The sequence below is a fragment of the Monopterus albus genome, unplaced genomic scaffold (assembly GCF_001952655.1).
Source record: "Monopterus albus unplaced genomic scaffold, M_albus_1.0 scaffold130.1, whole genome shotgun sequence".
Classification (NCBI taxonomy): Eukaryota; Metazoa; Chordata; class Actinopteri; order Synbranchiformes; family Synbranchidae; genus Monopterus; species Monopterus albus.
This window is the reverse complement of record NW_018128010.1, coordinates 220,361-246,384: the sequence shown is the minus strand read 5'-3', so window position 1 is coordinate 246,384 and position 26,024 is coordinate 220,361. Positions and strand designations below refer to the sequence as shown.

The following is a 26,024-nucleotide window of genomic DNA, read 5'->3' as shown; positions in this document are numbered from 1 at the left end:
TTCCATAGTCATACCTTACCTTTTTCATTCTTCTCCTTTGTCTTAGTTTCATAACCAAACATTTGCCCTTTACTCAGCTTTAGATTTTTTTAGAACACGAATAATAACACATTTACTGGACAAAGGGCATAACATAGAAGATGAGACAACAGACATTTACAAAAGAGACAAAGGGATTATTACATTTAGTGTGTGTGTGAAAATGTGTAGTGTGGGTGAATCCAACTCTATGCAGACTGATATTCAGTACATATTAAAGTAAAATAATATAAATAAATAAAACCAAATAGTGTAAGAAATTTGGGGGGTGGGGGAGGTAAATCTAAGGCCCAGGAATGTACTGGTGATGCCCCCGCCCTGAACCACCAGCACCAGGTGAGGCCATCACCTGGGGAGCTTCCGGAGCAGCTCAGCGGGGTGAGGTCATCCAGGGCAGCAGGACAGCAGTGTTCTTTTGTTATGGTTAAATTTTGTTTTACTGTTTGTCACGGTTTATGTTAATAGTTGACTGTTGGGACAAACAACTTGGTGTCGGCCCCTGACCTTGACAGAAGAGACCTGACCCAATGTGTGGTGTGTTCCCCTCCTAAACAGCTCCCAGGCCCTGAGGAGGGAGCTTGTCTAAGAGGGTGTCAACAGTACGGTGATGCTATATATAGTTAAGGGAAAGGGAACAGTGACCTGGCCTTCCTTCCCCATGCTGTGCAGCCCAGAGAAACCCAAAGAATGACCCCAGATTGCATGCCCCAGCTTTAGATTTTTATAAATGTTTGTTTTTTCCTCCTGCTGTGTTATGTCAGGTTTATTTAAATTGTTTTTAACCTATAATTTTAAGCATTTCTTTGTAGTTTACTGCCACTCTCCTGTCAACACTTTGTGTTATAGTGTCACTTTTCTCTGGGAACAGCTATACAAGGCTACTGCATTTAAAAAAAAGCAAAAGGAGAAAGGCATTACCTGACAAAGGACTTCTCAGTGGAGATGCTCCTCATCCCCTTTTCACTTCCCCTTTGCCCTTCAGCTTCCCCCCCCCCCCTCCCCCCCTCTGCAATTTCTGCTATCTAGGGCAATCCTGAGTCAATTAATACATATGTATGCACTCAGTCCACACCTCACTCCTTCACTCACAAACACACACACACCCTTGTTTTTGTCACTTACCAGGTCCCTACATAGACTTACATTCATTTCCAGGAGACTTACCCTAACCTTAACCAGAACTTCTACTTGCCTAAGCTTAACCCTTACCCTAATACTTAACCAAAGCCTACACTTGCTCTAACCTTACACTCCATCATTTTCATAAAATTCAACAAACTACGTTGTGGGGACCAGCCTCCAGTTCCCACAACAAGTGACTTCCAGTCCCCACAAAGATAGTAACTCATGGATTTTGGGCCACACAAGTATTGAAAAACAAGACCACACACACACAGAGCACATGAACTGTTCAATTCCTTGTCTATTAAATACTAAAAGCCCCCTGCAATAAGACCCAGATCACCCATATCATCATCATTTTGGGCTGATCTGTTCCATTTGTTCCACTCCAATGACTCTCTGATTTTGTCATGGGCAAGGGGATTAATATTTTATTGGACTTTATAGAGAAATCACTATTACTACTATGACTTCTACAACTACAGTACTAGTACTATTACTACTACTACTACCTGTATTCTTCCTTTGCTATTATGAATGTAAATATGTTTTTTGAAATGGCTTGACAAAATCATAACGCACTGTCAAGTATATATGATCAAAATACAGAAGAGCTGCTTAAGTTTGGTCTCTTAAAGCAACCTATGTCTCAAACTCTCAAAAAAAGGAGGAAATTGAACTTTTTTATTTAGTCTTCATTTTTACTTCTTTTGTACTATAAATTTCCATTACATGTACTTAGTAATTTATGATTTTTATGAAGCCAGCTCCCTTTAAAATGATGGAAGCTGTAGGAATACAAAGTTGGTTGACCCAGTATATGCTGTTTAATATGAATATTTCTTCCTTAAATTTCTAGAACAGGAGTGATAAGTGCAAAGTTAGCCTGACACATAGGGCCACAATAACCATCTTAAAGAAATAAGCACTAAATGATTTGAGCAACTGCTTTTTTTCATGAAGGAATTGGAGACATTCTCTAACAGTACATTCTTCTTCTTCTTTTGTAACATTTACAACAATTTTAAGCTGTACCTCTTAACTCCAGAACCTCCTGCTTGCCACAATTTGCATCCCACTGCCTGCTGACAAATAATTACAACCACAAGTCTTTAAAGACATTTCATATTTTCTTTTTTCTTTCATTCTGTGACCTAATTTCACAATTAATTTGCTGTTGAAAGCATTTAAGTATATACTCATTTACAAGGAAAATGTTAGCAGTTGCTAGTGTCTTTATTTTTCTATTGGAACTTGTTTATCCTTTATGAACAATCTCATATATTTAATATTTTAGTGTTTGGTAGCTGGAAAGTACAGAGGCATAAGAAACATGATATGGTTGGCTGCTTGTATGAGATAGCAAATGTAGCTGATCTGATATCAGTTTGAATCAGTGTGGTCTCAGTTAGTGTAATGCTTAAATACAGTTAGCTCACATATACTTACAGAAAACATTTTATTCGTGCTAACAGGCGGTTTTCATCCACACTCTGGCACCAACTTGTTGCTCAGTATCCATTATGCTTTGATTATGTTAGTAACATATTTGAACAATTCTAACAGCAGTTTACAACAACTTCATGGTTTATGAAAATGCTGACCATTACACATGAATTCAGTGTTTTATCACACATTATTACAGTACCTTCACTTAAATAATGAGACGGGTTTGCTCATACTGGTACTCTACTAGAGTACACTCCCAGCACACATGTGCCAAAGAATAGTCCAAATGGTCTAACTGTTGTCCTTAAACCTCAGTTAGCATTACAACAAATGATAAAAAGAAATAAATCACAGTAGAGATGTGCAGGCACCTCTTTACAACAGCAGATCGCTGTTATGAAGCCGCACAAGATGTATTTGGAAACAGCAATGTCATGTTTGTACGTAAGCAAATGGATTGACTAGAACAGTTGAAAGGGCCTAAATATACTCACACATGCTTGTTTAGAAAGTAAATGCCATTTTATTATTACTATAAAGTAATAGGTTTTATTTTTAGCTCTTAATTTGTACAATGGTGAAGAAGGTATATTCCTGTAATGTGCTTATTTGCAAAATTGTTAGGCATTTTGTAGAATACGTATTTCCCCTCCATCTTAAATCTTGGAGAGTAGGTAAACAAAACCCCCTTCACACTGGACAATTAAAAGCTGGAACAAAACCAATAGGGTGGGAATACTCGATGTAAGCAATTAGCAAATAGCAGGGGGCAAGAGATGTGTACAGCTGTTTCTCTTAGGTGTGAAATACTGTTGAAAATAAAAATGTTTGTCATATATCATCTTTGCTCTGTTTGGTTTCACAGGAAGACAGTCCAATTGAAAATAAGGAAGCACACAGATTTTACACCAAAATTATATATTTTAAAGTGTCTAGTTTCAAAGGTTTTGGTATTTTGTCCACTTTTGAATAGAAAATTATTTGCAACCTTTGTGCATCTGAATGTGCATTTGTGTCAGTGTGAAAAGAATATATAGGCCACTTTATGTATGCAAGAGAATGACAATGGGAGTATTTTTCCTCAACAGATTACAATTTGAAGCCTAGCTGTCATTCAGTGACACAAGTAATTTGTATGGGTCTATACTCTGCAAACAAACAATCTGACACTAGATGACAGTTGCATTTTGAATTTTGTAATGCTGTGTGCTTCTAATATAAATGACTGAAAAACAAAATCATCAGAGCATGAAATAAATATGACATGTTTTTGCCATTACACCTGCTGCCGTCTTGGAGCTTTGTAGACCGGTCTCCCAGTGGGGACAGATTTGACTGACAGCAGAAACTGGTGGCAATGATCTACCATAGAAAAACCAATGGCAAAACATGCTGCTGCCAGCACATACTCGCTAAAGAATGCTTTAAAGCGGCACCTACAAAAGACTTGGATCCGGAGCACTGATTGACATTTCTCCTCTTTGACACTTTGACATGGAAATGAAGTTTTTAAGTCAAGCCCTCCAGTCTCTGCTTTGTTCTTTATCTCTCTTTGACTTGAAGATGCATCACAACAGGTCTGTTTGCCCAGGCGGCTTAATAAAACCCACACAAGTAAATAAAAGAACAGCTGTATATAAGACACCAGTTTGAGGCAGACTTGGGGCACATTATTATTTTTTTAAATGCAATTTACACATCACACATCTTTTATATATCAAATATAAATTTAGACAAATCCTTCTTTAGTTTTAATTTCCATTTATGTATTTTTGTGATGTCTGCTGACCTGCAACTGTGATAAACATTTATTTAATATGTTTATATTCACAAAATACATAAATTGGGGCGATGTGTGATTGTGTTACAACTAATGTAACCTAACTCTGTTAGATTACATTTTGTCATTTGGCTTATGTTCTGTGCCCATCTATATTAAGAATATAAAATTCTGAGCATTAAAGATTTATTTTAAACTATATCTAAAAAAAAAGCCAAATAAATAAATAAAAAAAAGATATATAAATTAGATCATCTCAGTGCCTCTTGAGATGGACAGAGTCTGATTTGGATGCTGTGTGCTCTCCGCTGGCCTTTCAGGAATCTACGTGCATGTCATTTCAACAAGAAAACTTCATATCCCAGTCTTCCTCACATCAATCATTATACCATGCTGGGCAGACGCAGACAGAACCACCAAGAAAAAGCTCTCTGGTGCAAATCTTCAATAAAGAGCAACTGTCACACCGAGTCTCCGCAGCAGGCTCCGTTACATTAAAGAGCTACACACAGCTTACCTCTGCCATCAAATTGAGGAAAAACATTCCATTCTTATTTTTAATGGTTTTGTCTTTTTCATGCGTTTTAAAGAAGAACTAAGATGGTGATAAAAGCTATAAAAATACAAAGTGCAGAGATTCAGGTAGTTTGGAAAGAGGCATACAAGAAAGTGAAAGCTTTAAAGGCACACACTGAAATGACAGAAACCTTCAGCTGGTTTAGTGTGATCAGCACCATCTGCTGCCTAATGCATTGGTGCTGTCAGTAATTTCTTCAGTCCGGCTGAAGCTGGTATTGTGTCCTTTCTGAGTTTGCATTCTCATGTGTTCTTGTACCCTGCATGACTTGATTCACTAATCTAATTGCTGCTGCTCAAAAGAAATAAAGCACTCAGTGAGAGCCACCTGGGGACACAATGGATGGTTACATGGCTGACAAGAACAAATGGGAAGCCCAGCAAAATCACCTCATTACATGCAGATAGCACTGATGTCTGCATAGAATTTCTGTCAGATAAATTAACACATGTATTTTCTTTTATGAATGTGATGCACACAGCCTTGCTTGAAATAAAAGCATACAATTATTATTATTATGCTCTTATTCTTAAACTGACTGCCCACCAAAACATGAATTCTCCTACATCACAGACTTGACAGTTAATGATTAGTCAGTTACTGATGAGTCAGTTTCTTGATCAGCTGAAACAAAATTTCTGATAACACATTTGCTGTAAGAAATTTTGTTCAAACATTTGCTGGTTTTAGCTTCTAAAATGTGTTTTATTTCACTGTAAATTGAACGTCTTTGGCTTTTTGACTGTTAATTAGACAAAACCAAGAAGTGTAGAAAGCTCTAGACTCAACATTCTCATTTTTGATAACAAGCTTTAGTAGTGTATGACTGATTTGTGTTTCTATTAATCTACCAGCAGAGCAGTGCCAAAACAGAATGCTGTGCAGAACTTGTTGATGTACACTTTATAATTAGAATCAATAAGAGGCACTCCTATATGTCTTTGCCTTGGCCAGGAAGTTAAATGTAGACAGCTCCAGCACAGTCCAGCAACATTTGGACAGCTTCCAATGACAGCAGCATCACTGGCGGCAAGCCAGGCGAATCATGGCACTGCTAAACCCCAGCCAGTGGAACAACGCATTATTATGAGCATAAAGAAATGCATCAGCTGAATGACTTGACACTAACATCTCCAGGAGGGTACACAGGATGGAAACAGAGGATACAGTGCTCTGTGAAATCCACACCAAATGCTTACCTTGGACCTCCTTGTCATTTCGGAACCACCGGATGTTGGCAGCTGGTTTGCTGCCAGATGTGGTGCATGCCAGGGTGATTATGTCGCCCTCCATGGCAGGCTTGGTGAATCCTGTGATCTCCGGTCGTCCTGGCTTGCCTGTGGTGCATGAAAATATAATTACAAATAACATACTGAATACACATGTGTATGGGAATTTGATTAATACCCCAATGTGGCACAAGTATGCTGTATGTATGTATACTGTATGCTGTATTCTAATAAAACATGATTTCCAAACATTTCACTTTCAGATATCCATGCCATCTTCTTCTCCCAGTTTACAGTTTATTAAATAAATGATGACTGTGGCCACTATCTCCATGTCTGACTGTGAGATGCCTGATGAAGGTCATCTTACAGAAATATGTATGCATAAATGTATTCTAAGTGTTGACAGTATGTGCGAGTTGGCTTTTTTATTTTTTTAAACTATTTCTGCATATCCTTCAACAAGCCTGTCTGTTTTACACAGGTGTGAAAAGACTCCCATTGATTTTTGTTTAGGTTACATGTGGCAGAAAATTAAATATAGTAACACTATGAGTTTGCAAGCTTAACTATCATCCTTTCATCTAGTAGAAAAAGGGTCAAATATCATGCAGACATGTCATTTTCCTCCAAACCAACAAGTGTCTGGTGCAGAAAAACAACATGCTGTAATTCAGAATTGAAAAGTATTCATGCTGTCAGTATGTGAAGAATTATCCACAAGTAATTGGCCTGTGGAGGCTGGGCCAAAATGGATGTGCTCACCCAGAACAGTGAGAAAGGCCTTGCTGGTCTTGACAGGCATGGTGAAGAGCGAGCAGGTGTACTGGCCCTCATCTGACAGGCTGACGTCACCGATTCTGATGGTGAGCTCCTGCCATGAGGCTCGTACCAGCTCAATTCTGTGGTCTCTCAGAGCTGTATAAGGAAGGAAGACACATAGAACCACAGAGCACAGAAAAGGACAAGAGGGTTCACTAACTGGCAAATTCACATTGAATATAGTCATGGCAGTTATTCTGTAGAAATACCATGTGTAATTCAAATTATTTTTATTAGAGCAAGGCCAAATACACTGTGCTTTCATTTACTGTGTATATCAAATTGTTTTCAAAAGCAGCAAGCGCATACTGTAGCCAGTGGTTTGAAACACTTTCTTTAAATTTGCATTCTAGGCTGACAGTCTTATTTGCAAGAATTCAAATGGTATCAGTGTATGCACAGAAGCATAGCAGTAGGAAAACCCTATAGGGTACCTTCACTTACATTCCACATATTGATTTGGACTTACTTTAACACTGATACAAAAACCTTATCCTGGCTTTATGTAGAACTACACAGCCTATAGTCAGAGTGCAAAAGACAAAACAATTACATAAGTACTAACTGAATATACTGCTGACAATACAATATATTGTTTATTAACTGTCAGTGGTATGGTATCAGCATAATCATACTGTATTACTGTTTTACAAAAAATAACACTAATGCTAATAGTGAATAAAACCCCCTGCCACAGCTATCACTAATAATATTTGCAATAAAATAAACACAATGAGTGTTTTAAAACACAGACTGAAATAAAACATTTTTGTGTTTTCCTAATGTACCGGACACCTTCACCCCTGTTCTTTTATTTGTGGCTACACCTTCATAAAGCCAGGAAAATGATGCAACCAAGCTGAAAAAGGTCATCTCACACCTGTCAACTCTTATATAATTTCAAATTCTGAGTCACCTGCTCCTACAAGCGAACCAATGACAGAGGGCAAGCAGGACATTGTTCTTCACTGAATAAATTATACATCCTTAATCCTCAACGTAATGCCTGGACAGGTCTCTGGACAGTCTTTCATATGAGGGAAATTGAACTCTATTTGATTGTACAACACAGGGCGAATATGGCAAAACGCACAGAAGTAGGTGTTGATTAGGATTTAATCAACATGGCCGATGTGAAGCAGCGTCCTGTCAGATAAAGAAGACATCTCTATGAAAATCATTAATCACTGGCTCTGTTCCCATTTGATTTTAGTGATAAACATGCACAGCAGACATGTGATACACAATTAAATCAGACTGGCTGAAATGGTTATTAGATTTACATGGACATAGGTCATTATCAACAACGTTGATCTGTAGCTTCAATTACACCATATCATTTGATGATCATTATCGTGTAATCACACACGCTGCAAGGCAAAAAATAAAGATTGGCTATAAAGATATTAATGGCCCTAAGAAGTTTCTTATTAGAGGCTCTTTGTTATCCAAGAATAAAGAGGAGCATAAATAAAAACAATCTTCAAGCCAGAATTAAAATTTAATAACAAGCTGCACAGTAGAGAGCCAGCTTATTATGTGCTATGGGGCTTAATACAAACATTTGATAGACTTACTTTAACAAGCTGTATCATGAAACAAAGCTGCCTGATGTTCTTTTTAGTTAAGCGCCCAAAATACAGAGGAAATGCCCAGAGGCTGTGGCGAAAAACAACAAACCTATTGGTGGATGGATGCACTAGAGATGTGATGGGGTCTGAGCAGACATTGTACAGGAACTCAAAACATATGGAAGTACACACTGAGAGGATCAGAGCTTTGGACAAACGGACACATGGCACTTGGCCTGGTCCATACACAGAGAAATAAGAAATGATGGGGAGAAACAGACCAACCCTTTTATTCTTAACCCCCTGTTCCTCAAAGCACATACACCTGATAAACGGTAGCATAAACGGTAGCATATTTAGTCATATTTCAACAAAATTATGAGTGTATGCGAGACACTGAACATATGGATAGATAATAAACAGGTGGATTATGTTGCAGGACTGAGTCTCTTTAAATTTCTTTGAAACTAGGGAACAGCTTTAGTAATGTTATCCGAGGTCATTGAGTGTGTTGGGTCTTTTTAATTTCAGACACCCTCACTTAGGTGACCCAGTGGAGGCTGATGAAGCCTTAGCTTGTGCCCTAGCAGCACTCTCCCATGGATCCCCTGGTTGCTTGACTCTTGGAACTGTGCCACCCCCCTTGTACACAAAACTTGACGACATCCACGATGGATTTCAGGGGGGAGCCTTAGATTGCTGGTGTTTCCATAGAAGGCAATGCAGCTCAAGCTCCTTGGTAGTCCTAGTAATATTTCAGGTAGTAGCTAATCCCCCTTTCCAGGTCTGAGATGGTGGAGACTGGGAACTCAGTGGCCATAGGATCCATGGCAAAATCCCACGTTGGGAAATTCACACCTTAAATTTTCCTGGAAGGGACATACTGTATTCTTGACATCTTTGAGCCACCCATCCAGCTCTTTGCAGTTGTTCTTAATGGATGTTGTGTCCTTGAGGTTGCAGTCGAAGATTTTCCCCAGAGTTTTCACAGATTTTTTTAGAGAGGGTAGGGATTTGTGTTTCTGAGAGAGAACTGGAACTTATCCACAACTCTGTATTTGTTCAACACCAAGGATCTTGCTGATTTGAACAGCATCCTGGCCCATCCCAGCAACCTCTCCAGATACTTCAGGATCCATCTGACCCCAGGCAATGACTCACTTTTAAGTCATCCATAAAGGCACAAATTGGTGACTGGCAGATCCCAGATTTGAATCCTGGGGTCTTTACATCAGCACAAATCAGGAGATTTCACCAGCACGTTCATTGCCAGAGCTAACAGGATAACAACAGTCTATGCTGCTCATATGTTGTTGACCCTTTTGAGACTCAGGCTGAAATTGCTGTAATAATCCAGAATGAGGTCTCTTACAGTGGCTGCAGCTCACTGCAGCTTGGGGCAGTGCTTATACACCTTAAGAGAGCAGGTCTTGGTCTCTGGTATGGTCACAAGGTGTGGGTCCACTTCCTCTTTCGAACAGGCTAGATGTCCACTGCCTCACTGCCCAAGGAACCGCCTGGTAAACCCAAATAGGTTGGTAATGAAGGCAGACCGCTTCCTAGCACCACCTGTGTTGCTCAGTTCTGCGCAGGGGTCAGAACCTCTTACCTGGCATGAATTGGGCTGCCCGCTGCTCTTCACCAGGTTGCTAGGCTTTTAGTTAAAATACCTGGCCACAAGGACAGTTTGCACCACATGGATGCTCTGGGCTCTGTGGGGTGCTTTTTTTTAAAATGTAATTTTCTTTGCTGAAACATATTCATTGCAATCCATTAAAGCAAACATGAAATCTAGCTGAAGGCAGCTGCTGTTGGCTGAAAATATCAACTAAAAAAAAACCTTTGAACACTGTCTAATACGAAGTATGTAGATGTGGAATATTAATTTAAATACCAGTGCCCAAATATAGTACAGACCACCGGTAATTTCAAGTGACATTTACCGTACTAAATAGGCTACATCTCATTTTATATACTGAACAATATCACATTACCATCAGAATAGAACTAACTCTACATGTCAGAAGCTGAAATACTGAATTAGATAGTTTGAAGTAGAGGCTGAGAAACTACTTACAGTTATACAGAAGATGGACCTGACTGATGCATTTTTTTAGACAGCCACTGGCACGACACAATACATGGGTCAACGGCATATTGATAGAATGAGATGTACGAAAGTTTGAATAACCCAAAGACAAGTGTTATCTATCACCCAAACAACATATGGCCAAAAAACCATAAAGCTAGAATCCAACCCAGGCTAGAGGCCCAGACTGTGGGCAGATCCGTCACAATCAGACTCAAATGCCAGCAGCTGACAAAGCTTTCTTCCAGGTACTTTAGGAAATCAATGTGATGAAAAGGTTCATTTCCCCTAAACCCTAGACAGCTCCTGCACTGCTCATTGTGCTTAGGAGAAAGCATAAATCTGCACACTGACCTTGTGTATGCTGCAGCCTTGCAGCATGGCAGCTTAATGCACAGTACATCTCATGTGATCGAGGCCTTACCAAGGCTGTCTCAAATCAGTAAAACTGACACCCCGGTTCCCCCTCAGGGCAGGGATACTGTTGCTATGGCCCTTTGATGCAAGCTAATGTTCGCCTGATTTCCCTGACAGTCCTTTGCACTATTGACCATGGCAGTAAAAGACCAACGCAAGGTTTCATGAAAAAACTGCAGTTTGTCAGATTCTGTTATAATACCATAGGTCAAATTTGCTGAAGGTTATCTGAATGTACTATGTCCAAAAAATTGTTTCAACATGAAACAGCTGTTATAAAGCGTTACTACACTACAAGTCAAAAGTTTGGACACACATTCCCATTCAATTCAATGAGAAAGTGTGTCCAAACTTTTGACTGGTAATGTATATTAAGGTGCACTGTTTGGATGTGAAAAACCATCAGTCTGATTGGGAGCTGCATTATTTCTGTCCTTGGATCAAACTGGAAGCAGAGGGACTGAAAGTGCACTTATCACATCACATTCACTTCTGCACTCCACTGAGCAGCAGACAGATGTTAACCAATGTTTTTAATCCACAACAATAAAGTATCTCCTGACAGGCCAGATAGAAAAGGACACTTTACATCTATCCATTAGTCTTGGAAACAAGCTGATGGCTCTTGGGTTCAGCCAAAATATGTTACATCCACAATGCAGAGTGTCACCATTTGGCCATTTTTGCATGGCCTGTAGCCACTTCAAGGCAGTGTCCTGGAATGTGAAAGCACTAACTGTCCTTCAGTCTGAACACAGGTTCCTGGCGCACCCCCCCCTGCTCTCCAGCCAGTGGCTCCACTCTTTGCAATTAGAGTGTGTTTGCTGCTGGCTGTGCTCGCTCAGTGTCTGCGTGGGTGATTCTGGACCTGTTCCAGGGTTAGTGGTGCAGGCAAGGGGCTCTTTCCCACCACACATGTGGCTGCAATTAAAAGAAGGAAAGGGTCTTTTTCCAGAGGGCCACTGTTACTGCTGGTGCTCTCAGAGATCCCACGGAGCAGATGCTACTCAAATTAGACTCATTTTTAGCACCTAAAGGAGGAAAGGAAAGAAGAAAGAAGTCTCCCAACAGGTATGCTAGGTCGTCTCTTAGTGGTGAATAATGATAATGAGACTGAATATATTTTTGTCCATCCATTTCTCAACCCACTGACATAAGCATGATTGTACACTGTGGGATTTTTCTCAGCCTTTGGTTCTTTTTCTTCATATGAATTCTCTGAATTTAATCTTTAATTTAATTTTTATCAAAAGAAGTGCCAGCAGGGTTACATAATTCTGTTGGTGTACAATTCAGTTTTACCAATTTCAGGGTTTGCAAAGACATATTACAGAACAACACATAACGACTTAGCCCATGTAGAAAAGATATAAACAATTTTCAGGTGGATCTCAAACTTCAAACGGAATTTAACTACAACATATTCATCCTTACTCTAGAGCTGTTATACATTATACATGAATGCAGTGTGGCACAGAGGTTAGAATAATACATGCAAGAGCAACGCTTCACATTAGTGATAATAGCTGAGTGTATAGTGCAATAACAAAAGATTCACATTTCATTGAAGCCGGAGGTAACCCCACTACACTTACAGTAAATGCCTATTAGTCCCAGAAGAAAGACATTAGAGGTGGCCATGAGACCCTTTCTACATTTTGTTGTCAGTAAAAACAGTAACTGAAAAGTAAACAAAACAAATACAAAACACTTGTAAGCACAGCTTGTGGCTTATGGATACATATCACAAGCCTGGACACACATTCCTACACAATTCAGTGGGAAGGTGTGTCCAAACGTTTGACTAGTAGTGTATGTGTACAGTAGTTTTCAAAACAAGGAGAGATCTACTCACAGAGATAAGGGGGTTCACTGTGGTTACTTACAATAGGCCCACCATCAAATGTTGTGTATTTACTAGAATGGACATGTAAATGTGCTTTCATTGGTACTCACTCTAGTAATTGCATCCTTGGTAATTATCCTTCATTCTCTCAAGCTAATGAATGTTTTAATGCTCACATTAGAGCATTCATTTAGCACATAACAGCATTTTGATTACTACAAGCCAATTAAGATCAATTTTGCTATGTGACCTTTATAATTCAGGCTGAATGCCCCAATTAAATGTCATGAATGATGAACCATAAACCTCTGAGAGATGGAATTAAGATGAGGGAAAGTGATGTACAATTTAACACTGCATCCATGTAAATGATGTATATGTCTGCAATATCTCTAATACAAGCACAAATGAGCAATTTGTGATGTCCTTTTGTGACTTGCAACCTGCAGTAGCTTTCCATTAACTGCATTATTCATATTCACCATATCTGACAATAGATTCTGCCTCTATTCTGCATGTCTCCAAGAATGTCATTACTATTCTCTACAGCATCACTACTTAGGTTTTATCCTTTTATCACAGAAGTCAAAAATGAAGTAAATCATAATGAAGACAGCAAAGGACAGCTCTGTTCTCATTTGTCCTGCTCAGTAATATTAACCCCGGCAACATATAAGAGAGGGATAATTCTACAAAAGACACGATCCAAATCGATTTCTTTATTGTGGCATCCCACCACAGAGTCACTCCCTTCAACAGTCCCTGCTAACTGACCTAATGTATGAATGTGTTGGCCTGGCTATTAGGGCAATCTATCTCTGTTGTCTCAGGTCTGTGGCTGTAGGCCATATGAATCTGCATGCTGGTCATTTCACTGTGAAGTCTCTCAGGTAGCAACGATCAACCAAGACTCAGATATACATAATGGATGAGGAGGAGTGTGCCATGGAGCCAGCTGGCATGACATAAGAGGAGGCCTGTGTTCAGCTTTAGACAAATGTGCAGAGACAGTTGCACCCATATGGATCGGTTTTGGGAGTCCAGGAAGGTTAGCACTCTTGGAACGCCGTGAGGTTTGACTGAACCTCTTATAAGAGCAGATTAGATAAAGGTCCTTATTGTACACACTCTCACCAATGACACATTAAGCTATTGACCTGTCCTCTTCACGCTTTCTCCTTCCCAACTCCAACTATATCTCTTATCCTCCTGCCACATGTATGATGAGAACTAACATTGCTATATAAAGAAATCATAGGTCTCAGTAGGATGCACTGCAAGCATTACACACAAACTTCCAGTGGGTTTATCAACTAATAATGCACCACTGTGATCCTTCCTCTGTTGCATGTTGCATTTAAATTAACAGAAGGCTAATTAGAGTAGTTTTATAATTAACCAAGATTGTTCTCACCAGAAAAAAGTGATGACACCAGTTTGTTGCTTAGCTACTTTAAATGACCTACGTTTGTGTTATTGTGGTTGAGTAAAGATATACGTCATACCAAGTATGAGTGCTTGTCCTTTTTTAAAAACCATGATCAATATCTTTTCCTAAATTTACTTCAACTTTACCAAATCTTAAAAACAGAAGTGGAAGATCAGAAAAAGCTATTTTGGAAAGCACTGCTAAACAACTTGTTTTGTCATTTCACGAATATTTTGCCAGCACTTTCGTGACTGTCACTCACGTACAAATAATGTTTGATGTAAAAGATCCACTTTACTCATATTTATGATATTCAGTGTCCTTAAAATTCCTGACAGACAGAAAGTCCCCTTTCTCCTTGGCTGTAATAGCTACTCTTTGGGGTTTTTTTCATATTCTGATTCTTTGTCAGCCCTGAATAAAATAGAACAAATTATAGTTAGGGCAAAGATCAGATTTTGTCTTACTTTACCCAGCAGCTGTCAAACTCAGCTGATATAATACAGAACTTCAGCTTTTGTGTTTTTACAGATGTTTCTCTTTACTCCTCTATAGCTGCTCAAAAGGATTTAAAAGGTCATTTTAATAGTCTTTTTACTCCCTGACCATTTATATCACACTCCCAACACATCCAGACAAATGTCCTTATCTTTAATACCAAGCTTGAGGAAAAGAGCAAGAGTAAATTTCAAATATGCCTCACAGGGCGTTTTGTCTAATTTAAGACAGAACAGCAGATGTATTTTTATCATCACTACTTGTATGTGTTTGAGCATCCAGAACTGTAAAAAACGGTGTAAAAACTTGAATTTCCTGTGGATTACACATGCACCATGATACTAACATACTGTACACTATGTCCAAGCTGCCATGGACACCTACTAGGCAGATATGTGGACAAGCGAAGGAACTAAACTGATGATGCAGATTTAAAAAACAATTCTTAACACTAAGAACAAGAAAATGCAACATACAGTAGCTGCATCAATGACAGCAGTCTATGACAAGCTGTTACAGGGAGAAAACCGTCTGTGCAGGTTCAACAGGTCTGCAGTTAGTTGTTGGACTGAAAGGTAGCATAATGCAGAATCTAACATTTTTCATGGGCTCCTACAAGAAGGCACAACAAATGGAAGAAGTAGTTGTAGCCCTCTGCCAAGCCATTAACTGGTGATTTGGCACAGTGGAGATTTCGTCCCAGGTGTCCCACCCTCTTCCTCGCATGAAGCCAGTGTTGTTCCACGCCTCCCATTTCTCCCGATGAGCTCACAGGCATAGTCTTAGTTGTGCCAATAAAGCTTTTCATTTGGCTGTTTAAAGGGAGATGGAGAGGAAGTGTTCCCACACTTAGTTCTGGCAACCTCTGCTGAGTAGACTACATTCATTTTGTCATCTGTATTGCTCAGAAAAAGGATTCTGTCATGCAATATAAATGGCTGGCCAAGAAGGGCAAAATGGCTCATACATACTGTGCTCTCCAAACTCTCCTTACATGCTTACAACAGCAGCATTTTGGATTTACAAGTGGAAACAGGTTATTGCTTTGCATTCACAGGACATGACAAATGTGAGCAGGGCACAGTTAACTGGCTTCATTTAGGATGAATGAAATAACCAAAATATTTAAATGATTAAAAGTATGTTAGCACATGATGAAAGCACAAAGAGGTGACAGAGTCTGGCAATTTTCAAGATTGGTTCTACAATGTAAAATATTAAAATGCTACTTTGATTGTACACCAGAGAATACAGAAAAAAAATCACAATGGAAAAAAGCTTAATGAATTTCGCTTGAATTTAGACCCCTGGGGCACATTCACACCATTCACACAAGAGTAACTATGTAAGATTTGGTTAACTTTCATTTAATTGTATTTGGAAGCAATTTCATCTAATAAAACACCTTAGACCTCATTACTAAACCCAATCACTTGCGAGGGAGAAAGTATTTCTTCAAACCAGACTGCGACTCTCATTCTGCTGGTTCACTCTGGCGTCTCTCTCTCATCAATTGTTATTCAAAAGGAAACTTCATCTTCAATCACTGTACCAATGATATTGTATTAGCAGTTACAGCATAAATGAAATGGGTAATATGCTGTGAGAAACACTGAAAGATGAACACCCCCAGCCCTTACAAGACCAGTCCACTGTTATACTCCGTTTCACCCCAGTTCCAATTTATCAACTCCAGACTTTTGTCACCTTTAAATTGGATTTGGCTGGTGAGAACACATTATAATTCATTCTGGCCTTGTTTCATGAGGTTGCAACAGTGTGCTTCCTTTTCAGAGTGACATCCAAACAACTACACAAATGTAGGGCAGCTAAAATGCTAATTAGCCCCAATCATCTCACAATCCACAGGCGTTAGAGTGTTGTAAACAACACTATCAGTGCTACGTGATTACAAAAGTTCAATTCAAAAACAGTATTTTTGTTTGGTTTATGCCCTGGGACATCAAAGTAGACACAAATTCATTAAAAGTCTGCTTCACCATTACGGGAAATACATTTCTTTTATTCCGTCTTTCTTCTTCATTCAGTCAAACTGTGTGCTCGAAGGCAGGCAGGGACAATGTTGTAAAAAATGTAAAATGTTGTAAAATTTGAAAAATTAATGAAATCCCCTGTAGTAATATAATCTGGCTCAGACATCTTTATCATATCTCATCATTTTACCATTAGAGCCATTATCCCCAGGAATATTACTCACCTTTCTTGTCCCCAAAGAACAGAGTCTGTTGTGCAGGGTTTGACCACTGGAGGGAAGTGTTATCATTGTAATCCACGCGACAGGTCATGTTGGCTGTGGCCCCCTCCACCACCGTCACATTCTGAGTTATGGGGAACTGACCTTGGCTGCCTGTGGGATTATGAAACAGAGTTTGAGGTCATGAACGTGACATGAATAGACTGCTCTTTTGGACTCGTTGTCACTATCTTTTCATTGAATAACATCCATGTATCATTCAGACTTGACACCTTTCAAACTGAATGTTCTGTCACCATATCACCCAATTACATTAATGTCTTCATTACATCACAGTAAACCAAAGATAGCTTAATGGGAGCCTGGCCGACAGACTCCAGCCTTTGACAGCTGTTGGAAAAAGACTGTGGAAACAATGGTAGGTTTTACTCTCCCTAAGCGCCTTCCTCGCTGCCTTATTGCAGGGTCCTAATTGGTAGCATGGCCTAATTAGAGGTAGTCATGTTCTGCTGTAGAGTCTAGAGCTGCAGCTGGGGGGTAAATTGACACATAATCCTAGACACTGTGGGCCTTCGATCCGAGCGACTGCCTTGCCCTGAAACAGGCGCTCGTCACAGTGTGCAGAAGACATCCAAATGAGGCCTAATCACCCAGCCTTGCTGGATTTTACCTTCTTATTCCACATTTGTACTTGTTGACTCAGTAAAGTCCCCTAATTACAGTGCAGAAGCATTTCTATCCTGCCTTCAGAAACCGATGTGTAAAACCAGTATTAGCAGGGCATTGTGAGAAGATAATGTGTAGGCTAATATGAGCTGGACCAGACTAGCCTCTTCATGGGTGACAACAGTAAACAACAGCTGCCTTGAAGCTGGAGTTCCTGTTTGAAGCTGGATGCCTGGGAGAGCTTCAACCACAAGCAAATCTTTGTGCATGTTTTCTCTTGATTTCACAGGTCTGCTTTGGTTTCCACTTGTATTGTTCCTGAATATGAAGGTGACACCGTCTCTGCCTCTCCCATGTACAGTACACCAGAGGGACATATCAACTAAGGGAGCAGCTGCCTGCCTCATTAGCCCAGCTCACATGTAGGAGTAGAGCAGGCTGGGACACCCAAAGGTTTGTGAACCTTCCATGACCTCGACTGTCCTGACGGAGGCCACTGTCATTTAGAGGCTAAGGTGAGGCTGACTATAATAACAGTAATGGGAAAATGATTAGTTACCTGCTCATTGCACCCAATCACACGACATCACATCAACAAATAGGCTACATCACCATTTCATCATGTCATCATTACAGTGATTCAGATGCAGTTGGCTGGGTGTCAACTAGGTAGTCCCACAAAACCAGCTATGCATGTCATTATATTGAAAAGGATGCAGATGCATTGTGTGTGGGATACAATGTGGAGGAGGTGTTGTCAGTTCCTGCATAAATTTAAACTTTTTTATTGTATCATCTACCACAATTTCTCGACTGTATTTGCTGTCTGTCTCCAGTGTATACTGTTCAATATTCACAAATATTATAAAAAAGTCAAATCTGAAAAGTAATGAACAGCAGTGTTCAATCCCTGAAGGTTTACCCTTGGTTGTGATATGCAGGATTACTTTAGCAAAAACCTGTTGCTGCAATTACTTTTAATTATGCCTCCAAGGTCAATAAAGTCTGTTCACCTACTGTAATTAGAAGTATGGCTGTATCTTGAGTGTTGTTTTCAGAGAAGTGTCAGTACAGCTTTGGGTGCACAGCAGCTATCTGGGCTCTCACCTAATACATTTATGAAATTCCACTGTCTTGACATTTTGGAGCAGTCCAAATGCTGTCCTTTCTGTGGAAATGTAATCCCCAGCACCAACTACACAGTGTCTTTCGTTCTTTTTTGTGAGATGGTGATTGGAAAGCTGGCTTCACTTCTACAGTACAGTACAAAATAATATTCTAGAAAAACTACACTGTGTAGTGTGACCCTATATAATGACCTCGCTTTAAAGAAGCACATGTTCAGGTGAGTGTGACAACAATGGATATTCCATCACAACTGCGGCACATTTTGTACAAAGAGGTGTGGTAGTACTTTAAAACCTGGCGATGAATGGTTAATACTGGGGTAATTCCATAAAGGTAACACCAGATAATAGTTTGGCAATAACAAGAAACATATTGGAGTTATAGCTTTGTATAACTTGGATCAAACGCATGACAGCAATAATCACAGGGAACCTCTCTGTACTGATGTGGCAACAATGGATTGACATATTCACTGTACACCCACACACCTGTTTTCACTTATTTTGTCTGATTAGACCTCTTATAAAAAAATCGTGTGGGCATGTACAGACTGTTTGACATCTGTCACAATCTCCTATGTGCATTTATCACAGCAGACATTGTGACGTGTCACAGTAGAGAAGCACATGTGTGAGTTAATGTTGGCTGAATTCCATTGAACTGGTTCAATGTCAGGGTCCTGGTATTGTGCATGCTGACTCAAGGCCAATACTGCAATATAGCTTACTGGGACACTTGGCTACAGTGGAGCTTGTTGTTAATGTTATTAGTATCACCTGCACTATGAGAAGTAAGAATGACTGCTGTGTAAAAGGCCATTTAGTTGTGTTACACCTGTTATGGTTAAAGAAGTTACATGCATTTGTTATATACAAGAGGCTCATAAAGTTCAGTGACCTCATAATGCCAGCACAGCTCTTCCCAGCGTCAACTGGAGAAGATACAGTATCTAATTAGACAGAATAAGGGAAAATACTTTGGTAGGTGTGCAGGGTCTTTAACAGCAACTAACTAGTCTGTTGTTGAACAACATCACACCATTATTACCTTATTATAACTGAACTGTAACACAATCTGCTATAAGACGCAACATGCTTCACAAAAAGGAGAAAACAAAAACATTTAATAACAAAGCAGACAAATTATTAGATAAGAAACAACAGACAAACTTGATATTTTTAAGCAAATGAACTGAAAGCTACGACATACGAGATTCGAACATTTCTGACTTAGTATGCAATTTTTGACTAGTCTCATTCCCACATGAGAATGACAAAATAATTCAACACACTCTGACTTTAACAGTAAGTAAACAATAGGTACTGCAGGTAAGGAAAGATCCAATAAAAGCTTCTATTGTGGGTGAAAGCAAGTTAGAGTAGATTATGTTGAGCCATGTGTGCGTTTTCTTATAAAAGTGAACCCAGCGAAAGGGAACAAACAGTTCTGAGAAAGGTAATAGAGGTATGAAGGTTGCCTGCTCCACTGATGATCCAAGACAACTCCGTGAAGTGCAGTGATGAAATGAGGAATAAACCTGCACTTTTGCAGTATGCCCAGGAGGAGGACAGGCAATCCCTTATACACACAGCATATCAACTTTACAGGCTAAAGGACCTCAATACTAGGCATTGCTGTATCCATTTCCAGAGCCCAGATGTATTATAGTGAAAGGGAAGGAGCTACAGTACTTATTTTCAATCAAGGGCAGCAGCAGGTTAACAACTTGCACATATTTACAGTAGACAGCATGCAATCTGCTTGGCATGACAGCGAATAGGTGAGGTGGGGATCGAGCAACCTGAGATATCTTGCTGAATGAAGATGGCGCCCTCTGAAACATGAATATCATTAATGTTTGCTTTTGTCATTTTGGCAAATCTGCTCCTTTATATCATAAAGTGCATTAGTAGAAGAAAAATTCAATCTGTGATAAGTCATATATTGAGAGCATTTCTTTCTCCCATCTTTCCAGCCCAGCCTGCTTACATCTTCTCAGACTGGGAGGTTAAAATTAAAAAACAAATTAAGAACTGAAAATTTGCTCATTTTTACATTAAATTTTAGATTAATCAATTAGAATCCAAGCTTTTTATTGTTTTGTTTTTGTGTGTTTGTGCATTTAATCAAAGCATCTCCAACATCAGCCTGCTTATGGGCCTAACTCTTACAGCTGTAATTGGTCCACCGGCAGTGCTTTTCCCTTTCACTGTTTTGTTTTTAATGACAGCCACATGGATCTGAGAGCTGCTGGGTTTTTTTGTAAGTGCTAAAGCAAGGAGGCCACTCCAGTGAAAGCTGAAACTGGCAATATCACCCTGAGCTGGGAGATTATGGTCCACCAGCACGGTGATCATCAGTCACGATGTCAGCACACACAAGATTAGTCAAGTTGTTTGCTGTGTCAGAATGTTGCTGACACATCCCTCCACCATGACATTAACCTTCATACAGAATCAAGTGACACTGAGTCATGAATCAAGTATTTAGCTTCGTAACTGAGATTTGTTACAAGTGTAAATGTTGTAAATATATGATAATTAGATTTTAAAGTAGAACCAGAGAAACAGATGTGTGCTAAAACACAGATTAGATTTAGATGTCCGCTCTTTCTATCTATAGATTTCAGCATGGAATAAACTCCGTACAGCAGGTGTAGAGTATTACTATGAATACAGATGTTCAGAATGGCTGGCTGTTGAGTGTGCATTAACTATAAACAATTTCATTTCAACCAGCCTCTCTTCAGGCTGTCATCAGAATGCAGCTCAGACCATAGCCAGATGGAATCGGAGACTGACAATATTAGAAGCCAGGAATATGATACTTAGGATACCCAGGGTATTGATTGTGAGAGTTTTATGGCCTGGAGGGTGGGTATCTAGAAAAGGTGAATATGAAGAAGATAGACATCTGTGTGACTGTAGTTAAAAGGAGGGTTAAGAGAGTTAACTCATGAATGTGATTGCCTTATCATTATTAATTATGTGGAAATCTTTTGGGTCTATTTTGATACTCACACCACAGCATTCTGGGAAACCAGGTTTGAAATCTGGCTCATTAGAGAACTGTGTTGCATGTGTAATTCCACTGACTCGTCTAATGACCACTGATCCAGGGTGTAAGGTGAAAAATAAGGAGAATGTAGTGGAGGAAGAATGAGCCATACAGTACCACCCCAAAAGCCTTTCAGTTTCAGCTGACTGCACCAAATAATGGAAAGCATTGCCTTGATGAATAGCTGCAGAGCAGTCAAGCACACCGCTGCCGAATAAACTGTAAACTATGGTTGGGATAAAAAGAAAACAAATAACTCAGAAAATAGTTCAAGAAATGGTCAATGCCTCTATTCATTAGGGAATAATAACAATTATTAATTATCATTTGAAATGAATTTCAGGCAGTTTATCAAACCACAAGTTCACCTCTGGTGCTTGATTTTACAAGGGCTTCTTTGCAAATAAAGATGTTGGAGGTGCTGAGATCCTCTCTGCATGTTAATGAGTCACAGGAACTTCATATAGTACCAGTGGTAAAATACCATATAAGAACATGTCTCTCCAAAACACAGATCTGTGCTGAAAGCTGAATGTCTGGAATGGATTTGTAGAACATCATGGCGCTGCGTATTGCTGCCATGGTTCTGTTTTTCCTTGTTTTCTCAGACTTCTGCCCTGCTGCTGTCGTCCCTCTACACAAACTACTGTGCCCTCTGTTATACTCCTAAATTTTCCAGATGACATAATGGTCATTGGTCTCATCCAAGACAGTAATGAGTCAGCCTACAGATGGGAGGTTGAACAACTGGCCCTGTGGTGTAGTCACAACATCCTGGAGCTGAACATGGACCCAGGACCTAAATTGGAAGTCCATCATCAGCACCGTCACCAAAAAGGCACAGCAGAGGATGTACTTCCTAAGCCAGCTCAGGAAGTTCAACCTGCTCCAGGAGCTGCTGATACAGTTCTGCAGAGGAATCACTGAGTCTGTTCTCCACACTTTCATCATTGTCTGGGTTGGTTCAGCAAGCAAACAGGACAGGAACAGACTCCAGCAAACAGTCAGGACTGCAGAACGAACTATCTGTGCCAGGCTGCCCTCAATGGAGGACCCGTATACTTCACAGGTCAAAAGGAGGGCGGAGAAGATTTCGGCAGTCCCCTCACACCTTGGACACAAACAATTTGAACACCTCCCCTCTGGACAACATTACAGGTCACTGTACGCCAAAACAACCAGACACTAGGACAGTTTCTTCCCCTGGGCCGTTACACTTAACCATAACTGTATAACAGAACGACAACCCTCAGTGCATGTTGTAAATATACTTTTGTATATATCAATCAGAAAAACTGCATCTAAACAGTGTGTGTATTTTTATATTTATAAGTATTTTTATTTTCATAATGAACATTCCTTTTTTTGTTTGTTCTCTCAGCTTTATCTTGTCTTATGGAAGAACCTTGTACACGCACACTGAGAGCCACCATACCAGTGTAACTCCTTATGTGTCTCATTGCAATGTAAAGACTGTATCTGCAATTTAAATTTCATAAATCTAGTCAATGAGTAAAAATAATACTTTATTAAACTGCTGTATAACAGGAGTATACATAGTGGTTGGTCTCATAATACAAAAAAAGTTGATGTGACAGCTTAGGCAATACCTCTTGACATATTGTCAAGAAGGACATTTGAATTAGGCCACCACAGTAAAACGGACAAAATTATTATTATTAATCATAATAATAATGGGAACTTGTACATTCTTGCTTCACTGTTTTAGTGAAATACTCATGACATGCTAACCCACCTTTTTTCTCCAAGTAGTTTGAGAAGTTCTGCATAAATAAAGCAGTAACTCAAAATTTGTGATTTACTGTACAAACCCATGAAATTACTTTTATCTACACAATTTTTCATTTTTTGGAAAAAGATGAAAATTTATTTTGAATCTTGAGACAGCTGTAATTACTCTCGTGGCTGTCTGTAAATGATTGTCCAATCTTTAAAAAAAAGGACAAAGTAAAACTGTCAAACTTACTAGTGAAAGTTTGTAAAAGAAAATCAAATACATCACATTAATAGGTATTTAAACAAATACTCTTGAGAACATAATAATTAATCTCTGCAATTACTGCAACTTGACAAAACTAATTGGCTAACTCTAAACTGTGTGGCCTATTTGCCAGCATGCTGAGAGAGAAGGAAGTTGAACATCCGCAGTGTATAAATATTCCATTTAATTAAAACTTGAGGCCTCTTGTGGTGTGCATTTCTTGGTGCAGAGAACAAGAAATAACAGAGCTCGCTGTCTCCCATGTGAGACAAATACAAACAGCTCCCGGTTCCAACTCAGTGTGAAGTTTTGTAAAAGCATGGCTTACATTTTTCTTTCAACATCCTGTTGGATTCTCATTGTTAAGTCTCTTTTACTTGTGTTGGAAACCTGGTCCACACTTTGTGCTGTCACTTTCTCCACAAGGACCAATAAACACTATCTCATTTGATGCATTCACCACTGTGCCAGACATGAAACCAGCTCACACAGGTTATAACACCAACTATATTCTCTGTTGTAAACAACACTGGGACTAATGGGTTTGTCACATATTTTATAATCTCGTCAATCAGTGCATTTTTTCTGTGACATCACTGAGGCACCGTTTTGGAAGCATAGTTACAGAGACAGTTAAATAATTTAGTACAGGTAGGACCTGATTATGGTTTGTTTTATTTTGATCATGTTCCAACACAAATAGAAAAAATGATCTAATCCTACCCTTTTTCATAAAACAATTAGGCCACTTAATTACTTCCTCTTTAAACCACAGACATCCAAATGTTGAACAAGAGTGAGAGCAAAGAAAATGCTCCAGATTGGCCTTGACCACAACATTGTGGAGATCTAGGTCAGAATTCCCAGGGTGGAAGGTGGGGTTATGAAGCTTACGTCAAATCGTGAGTCCAACAATCCCTGTACAAATCAGACTGAAGTGTTGGGTGGGTCCAGAGATCTTTATCATTTTGTGATTTTAAGAGCGTAAAGTAAAAAACTGAGATGATACTCTCTCCAGGTTTTATATGTTTGAGGGAATATTTACAAACTGAAACATATAACATCTTGCAGACCCATTTGTTGTCTCAATGTCCATGCTAAGCATACCTGCTATTCAGGCTTGGCTGTGTTACATATAGGCTACTGCGTTACTGGGTAACGCACATAAAGTATTGCTGTTGCTACACAGCATTGATACTAGACAATATTGGGTAGCTAGATAGTTGAATTTAGAAGACAAAATAGTTTACTTGAATATCAAAAATGCACTTGGGCTGTTTGTCACTTTGATAGTCTAGCCTAAACATTTAGCCTACACAATCATCACATAAATGTGTGTGGCTTGGCCAAGGCTATGATTAAAAGTGTAGCATGGAGGTGCATTACAATCCTTATACACATCTGCATAACAGAAATATATATTTACCTCACAATTTCTGTACTTTTTGACAGACCGATCTTTTGACCCAGGACTATTGTACTTTTGACCTGATGAGTCAGGACGAAAGGACAGTTGACTTGTATTTGAAGCAAATTGTACTTCGTGGTGGTACAACTGTTCACAGAAATGTCTGTGGATATTGGTAGACGACGTGTAAATGTCAGAGAAGATACATTCACTGTTGGGGTAAAAGAAAAAAGTGGTACTCTCGACCCGGATCCCTGACTTCTAAAATGGCTGTTGAACCCAAAATGTGCTTTGGTTTATGTCAGCTGTCAAAGACTGATCCTCCTCTGATGAAACTGCAACTCTTGGTGATAACAAATAAGATATGATGTTAACATGCCCTGCTATGGGCTGGCGACCTGTCCAGGGTGTACCCCGCCTTTCATCCACAGCTGGCTGGGATTGGCTCCAGCCCCCCGTGACCCCGTTTGGGACTAAGCGGTTGAGAAAATGGATGGATGGATGGATGGATGTTAACATGCATGCTCTTCAATAAGTATCGAGGATGTTCCAATTTGACTTGTTGAGGTTCTTGAAGACATTTCACTTGTCATCTGAGAGGCTTCTTCAGTTCTAACATACTGCTGGGGAATTTCAGGTACTTAATGTCTGTGGCGTTAACACCTTGAGGGCTGTTGAAG

General features: G+C 39.5%; 1 protein-coding gene across 3 annotated transcripts in view; it reads right to left on the bottom strand.

The window, feature by feature from the left end:
- Window positions 1-26,024, bottom strand: part of cadm2b (cell adhesion molecule 2b) — a 139,514-nt gene that overhangs the window by 9,352 nt on the left and 104,138 nt on the right. For all 3 annotated transcript variants that reach the window (XM_020613155.1, XM_020613156.1, XM_020613158.1), the window contains 3 exons: window positions 17,087-17,236; window positions 6,962-7,114; window positions 6,167-6,304 (listed from right to left, as the gene is read on the bottom strand). In XM_020613155.1, the coding sequence (XP_020468811.1) occupies window positions 6,167-6,304; window positions 6,962-7,114; window positions 17,087-17,236 (441 nt within the window). The remainder of the gene's footprint in view (window positions 1-6,166; window positions 6,305-6,961; window positions 7,115-17,086; window positions 17,237-26,024) is intronic.